Source organism: Porites lutea, chromosome 2 (assembly GCF_958299795.1).
Source record: "Porites lutea chromosome 2, jaPorLute2.1, whole genome shotgun sequence".
NCBI classification, from domain to species: domain Eukaryota; kingdom Metazoa; phylum Cnidaria; class Anthozoa; order Scleractinia; family Poritidae; genus Porites; species Porites lutea.
Genome location: NC_133202.1, coordinates 42,061,927 through 42,068,432, shown reverse-complemented (window position 1 = coordinate 42,068,432; position 6,506 = coordinate 42,061,927). Strand labels below are relative to the sequence as shown.

The 6,506-nt window shown below is 41.5% G+C and overlaps 1 protein-coding gene across 1 annotated transcript; it reads left to right on the top strand.

The window, feature by feature from the left end:
- Window positions 1-742: 742 nt before the first annotated feature.
- On the top strand, window positions 743-3,281 carry LOC140926225 (uncharacterized). The gene is made up of 4 exons (XM_073376000.1): window positions 743-787; window positions 1,157-1,632; window positions 1,785-2,168; window positions 2,513-3,281. Exons 1-4 carry the CDS (start codon window positions 743-745, stop codon window positions 3,279-3,281), a joined length of 1,674 nt encoding a protein of 557 aa, XP_073232101.1.
- Window positions 3,282-6,506: the final 3,225 nt, after the last annotated feature.

Below are 6,506 nucleotides of genomic sequence, written 5' to 3'. Positions count from 1 at the left end.
GTGTTGTATTGACTTTGAATGTGGTTTAGATGAAAATAATGATTTTGAGGATGTTCGTGTGGGTTGGCAATATGTGAATGTGGAAGGTAGCTACCGCGAAGCAGGCAAGGCGTCGGATATGTTGGACGATGTGATGGCGAAAACGGTGACGGCTGAAATGAAAGAACGGAAGGTATTTGTGTTTGCTCACAATATGCGAGGGTTTGATTCTTCGTTTATTTTGCAATTGTTGTATGATAAGGGTTACAAAGTTGAAAAGGTCTTGAGTATGGGAGCGAAATTTTTGTCGTTTCAGTGTGGTAATGTGATTTTTCGGGATTCTCTTAGTTTTTTTAACATGCCTTTGGAATGCTTGCCGGCGACATTTAATTTGAAGGAAGCGCATAAAGGTTTCTTTCCTTATTCTTACATTTCTGAAGACAAGATTAATTACACTGGACCCTACCCAAAAGCAGAAGAATACCATCCCGAACGAATGAACGAAAAACGGAGAAAGGAATTTTTAACTTGGCACAAAGAAAAAGTTAACAGCGGCGCCATCTTTGATTGTCAAAAAGAACTATCTGCGTACCTGAAAAGCGATGTCCAAGTGCTAACGGAATCGATGGAAACATTTGCCAAATGGTAGAGTTGACAGGCATAGACCCTACTGTGGAATGCGTCACCATTGCAAGTACGGCGTTTAAAGTTTTCCAGAGCAAGTTTTTGGAGCCGTACACGATTGCCTTGGAGCCTCCGGCGGATGGCGCCACAACCAGCAGAACCAGAGTGTGGAAGCCCTGCAGTGGTTAGAATTTGAAAATGCCAAGATTGGCGGTGGTATTCAGGTAACTATTAAGAATTTTAGAAATTTAAGTTGCAGTCAAAGTCTACACATTTTAAATTAAACTTGCAGTGTTTTACTGCAAATTTTAATTCGTGACATGTTTACGACTGTGCAAACGTCAATGCACATTACAAATCAAAAATTAAAAGGAAATGTATGGGAAATATGTATAAAAAGTCTGCTTTTTTCAAACTTACATTGCAGTGTTTTACTGCAAATTTTAATTCGCGAAATGTTTTATACCGTGCAATGGTCCATGCACGATCGAAATCAAAAATCATCATCTGTGAACCGCGCAGGAAACAATAACATTATGTTTCTCTTTTGCAGCATGTACGAAATTCATTGAATGGGGAAGCAAAAGTGATCACCCCAGCCCAATCTTACAACGTGGATGGCTATCACGCAGCCAGCAATACTGTCTACGAGTATCAGGGCTGCATTTTTCACGGATGCCGTAAATGTTACCCGAAGCAAGGCAATATGAAGCGATTCTGCCATCCAGATCGAACCGTGGACGAAGTCTATGAGGCAACCCTCACGAAAACGGCCATCCTTCGTGACGCAGGGTACAACATGGTTGAAATGTGGGGTTGTGACTTTGCCAAACAGAAAGAAACCGACCCAGAGCTTGCCGAATTCCTAGCAAACTTCGAATTTGTCCCACCGCTTGAGCCACGAGACACGTTCTTTGGGGGTCGAACGGGCGCTGCAACCCTGTCGCTAAAACAGCAGAAGACGAGGAGATTAGTTATGTGGATTTTACTTCTTTGTACCCCGCCATTAACAAATATGGAACTTATCCTGTGGGATTCCCGCAGATTATCTATCTTCCAGAAAACCAGAACATTAACGATTATTTTGGTCTCGCGCAAGTAGATATCCTGGCTCCTGAACGTTTGTACCATCCCGTTCTGCCTGTCAGGGCAGGGGGAAAACTTACTTTTCCTCTTTGCAGGTCCTGTGTTGCAGAAGAGTTGGCCAACCCCCTGCTCGAACGAAGCAATATGTGTGGTCACACACGCGAACAGTGCATGCTGAAAGGGACCTGGTGTACTCCAGAACTACAAAAAGCAGTGGAGAAGGGGTACCAAATCCTAAAAATACCTGAAGTCTGGCACTTCCCCGAAGAAAATAGACGTGAAGGCCTTTTCGCTGGCTACGTGAATACCTGGTTGAAACTTAAACAGGAGAGCGCCGGATGGCCTGCAGGTGTGGAAACCCCAGAGCAGAAAGCAGAGTACGTAAAGCAATATGAAGAACACGAGGGGATTAAGCTGGATCCTGAAAAGATTGCTGTGAATCCAGGCAGAAAAAGCATTGCGAAATTACTTTTGAACAGGTAACTAATCTTTTTTCACACTTAAGAAATTTAGTTGCAGTCGAAGTGCGCATTTTAAAAATTTAACTTGCCGTGTTTTACTGCAAATTTTAATTTGTGACATGTTTACTACTGTGCAAACACAATTGCACGCTACAAATCAAAAATTAGAAGGAAATGTATGGGAAATATGCCTAAAAAGTCTGCAGATTTTAAACTTACATTGCAGTGTTTTTCTGCAAATTTCAGTTATCGAAATGATTTATACTCTGCAAACGCAAATGCACGATCGAAATCAAAAATTATAATCTGCGGACCGCGAAGGAAACAATAACAAACTTATAATTTTTCTTTCTATCTTTCAGTCTATGGGGCAAATTTGGTGAGCGACAGAACAAACCAGTGACCCAATGTATCACCCAACCCTCGCATCTGTTCCAGCTGTTAGAAGACCCGGTGAATGAGATTCACAGTGTACGTATCTGCTCTGAAGATGTCATGGAGTTAGTGGTGACCAAAGTGGAAGACGAATACCAGCGTTCGTTCAAGCAAAACGTGTTCATCGCGGCCTTCACGACTTCGCTGGCTCGCCTAAAGCTCTATGATGCCCTTGATTTTTTAGGTGATCGAGTCTTGTATTACGATACAGACTCGGTCATTTATAAAACCAAGCGGGGTCAAGACAAGCTACCGCTGGGTTCATTTTTGGGGGAATTCACACACGAGATTGACGGAGACGTGATCGTGGAATTTTGCAGTGGCGGGGCGAAAAACTATGGTTACCTGACCAAGAAAGGTAAAGTCGAATGTAAAGTACGTGGGTTTTTGCTGAATTATGAGACGAAACAAGTCTTGAATTACCAGACCATGAAAGAAAACATTCTGAAAGAATTGGACGAGCCCTCGGAAAAAGGGCGCCGAATGGCTATTACAATTCCCGATTTTTTTCAAAAGGATCAAGTCACCAAGAAAATCAAGCTTACGGAACGTAAAAAACATTATCAACTCGTGTTTGATAAGCGTGTGATTCACCCTGCCACTCGTTCTTCCACACCGTACGGATACAACTGGTTCGGTGCCGAAGTGGAACTTTTAATGGACTTGTCAATAGTGCGGGTACGGTTAGCTTGGTAGCGCAAACCCGCTTTAGCTTTTGTATACGGTTTTTATATGGGTACAGTAGCTTGGAAGCGCGAACCCCTTGCATGCTTTGTTTTGAAATTAAATTAGGGTTTGTAACATTTATCGAAGGGAGGTGAAGTGACGAATAAACTAAGTTCGCGACACAATTGAATGGTGTGGTTTCTGTTTTTGTATAAATAGAGGGTGGTATGGTTAGTCAAATTACTTTTCGTAAGATGTCGAACATTTATTTGACCCTCGTAAGCGATGTCACCAAAAAATACACAAGTAATGTGGCCAATCAGTTTAAAGTCAAACCTCAGTTAAGATTACCCGGGGAAGGATGGAAAGTGTCAGTGGCTGGAGCTATTTTACCAAAAATGCCTTTGTTCAAAGAATTACAAAGTGCGAACGTAAATTTAATCGAATTATGGGGTGAAACTAAAAAAGCAGGACAATCCGATGCGTGGCAAAAGGGTTATGTGAAAGCAACCGATTTACGTGAATGGGAGAAAGCAGAAACATGCCATACAGGGAAAGAATTTTTCAATACTGTAAAACATAGACTAGAAGAAACAGCGCATGCTAGTTTGGATGACGGATTTAAGTTTATTTCAGTGCGTTGGATTAACTTAGCCTGGGACAAAAAAGGAGTGCATCCGGAACTGGTCTTAACAAACACTACAACAAGTAATTTAATTTATATTTACAAACCGTTCGCCAAATGTTTGCGCTGGATAAATCCTAAGACAAATCCACATGATAGCATGGGGACCAATATGGTGCATAGCTACCTAAATCACACTAAAGGAGCAACTTCTTTGAATAATGGAAAAGTGACCGACATTCAGGGCAGTTGACTTTGGTTAAGTACTCTCTCCGATTGGTGTTTTATTAACCTCAATCAATGTTTTAAAAATGCCTTACATCTTCACCCCCGCCCGCTTACCGTGACCGCCAACGTGACTGCCAACAAAGAAACCATCACGCAATCCTTAGGCCAAGTCTATTATGTGCCTGAAGGAAGACAACGCTATGCGTTTACTCCCGTTCAAGAAACCTTTCAAGAGGTACAAGACAATCATTGGGAAGAAGTAGAAACTACCCTGAAAGAATTGGATGGGACACTAGTTCAATTTCAATCGGATAGTCAGTGCGTGATTCGACTGCATTTTAAGAAAGAATAAAACAATTCAATTGTAACAACAAATTTTTATTAAGTGAATAAAAAAACAAACAGAATTACAGCTTAAGTTTGCGTTTTGTCTGCATAATGGCTTTGACGATCCGTTCTTGTTCGTTTTCTTCCCTGGGAGGTTTTTAATAGCGCGTACCATTTTATCGTCCGCTTTCCACTTGTCCTTTAAACTTTTCGCTTTGGAATAATCGATGTCATGGATTTTCGCTAATTCGTGTAATCTATTGACGCCTCGGTCACCCCTCTTCAGTCTTTGTTGAAGCCGGGTCCCTGGACCAAGGTAATTTGCTTTAGCCCAATGAAACTCTTTGCCTGTTTTTTCAATTAATTTTTGAATATCCAACGCAGCCTCACGCTGACCACGCTTTTTTCCTTTTTGCGGTCTTTTTCTGCGAACCTTTCTTTTACCAGTCTTTGCCACGTAATCTTCTTTTCGCTGGTGTCCCAAATGGTTTCCAGCCTGGAGCCGGGGCGAGTTTCTTTAAAGCTCTTTCTGTAGCTCTTTTTGAATTTTAAATTTTTTTTCAATACTCTCCCGAGCTTTTTTCCAAGGGGATATAGCAGCAAAGCCTTCTTCTTCTTCCGCTGTACTAAAAACACTGGAAGGAGGGGAAGGAGTCTTTCTTTTTAGGGGTCTTGTAACCAGATGAAGGAGTCTTTTTAGGGGTCTTAGGTAACAGCCGCTTTGCTTTGGATTCGGTCTTAAAGGTTAACTTGGGTTTTTTACTCGTAGAAGGAGTTTGTTTGACCACAGGCGTTTGTAACACTGATTGAGGGGTCACCGGTTCTGCTTTCCTTTTTATAGCCTTACTGATTTTTGAAATGTTTCCCATAAATTGTTGTAACGGGCTTACGGCTAAATTTCCTTCATCCTCATCACTGTCGTCTTCATCGCGACTTATTCCTCGTGTTCCTCCTGGCTGACGAATTTTCTTGACCCATTGTAATTCTCGGTTGACTGACTTTAAATGGGGTTCTTTCCATGTATCCGGGGTAGGACTCTCCAACAAAAGTTCTTTTTGCGCGGCTAAACCTGCTGCTTTGGTTAAACGACTATCGTCTAAAAGACTAGATTTATATTTATCTCGCAAACGTAAAAATTGCACTGAGTTTTCAATCGGTGTGGATGAAATGCCGTCCATGCTTGCTAATGAAAATAAGAGTTTAGCCTTGTCTTTATCTTGGTTTGGGTCTGTATCTCTCTTTGACTTTTTGTCGAAACTCTTTGATCATTTGTGATAGTAGAAGCAAATAGTCTAATAGACAAAGAAGTTGTTGTAACACTTTACATTTCATGACTTAATAGCGATATTGTCGTTTAGCACAGTGATAACAGCGATGTAATTCTTTCCACGCGCCAGCACCAATCTGTGAACTCATCAAATGTTTGCGCTTTTTTATACTCTGACGAGGGTTGGCGATGACTCGGAGAGATTGACGATACGGTTTTAAACGGCTCACTGTTTTTCTCCCAGGTTTAACACTCCCACGCAATGTGTTCATCACTAACTCACTCACGGCATTAATTTGATCTGCATTCGCATACCGTAATTTTTGTTGCCGCTTATTTTGGTTAGCTTCTTTTAACACATCGTTTAAAAAATGACTCTGTCTGGTCATACGCCCTGTCATGTTTATTTATTTCTTTGTGTTCGTTGACGTCTCTTCCTTTTATACTTCTTTCTCTCTAACACTTGGATTGCTTTCCTAGTACCAAATTTTGTTAATGCACTTAAACCTCCTAACGCAACCGCTTTTCCTCCAGCCGCTAAAGCTGGAATCGCTGCGGCTAACATGGGAGCAATCTCGCCTCGTTGCCTTCCTAACCCTGGTTTACCTTTTCTTCTTTTTGGTTGTCCTTTTCGTTTCATGTTTAAATTTGCGTTTGTTTGAGAGTGAACGGCTATTTATATCTTCGTCAAAGGTATGAACACGCGTAGCTCCCTCTTCTTTGGTTAAATGACTCCAAATACGAAAACAGTCATCGGAGGCAGGATGTAAATCCAACATAAAATACCCAAAAGGACGGGAGGTCAGCT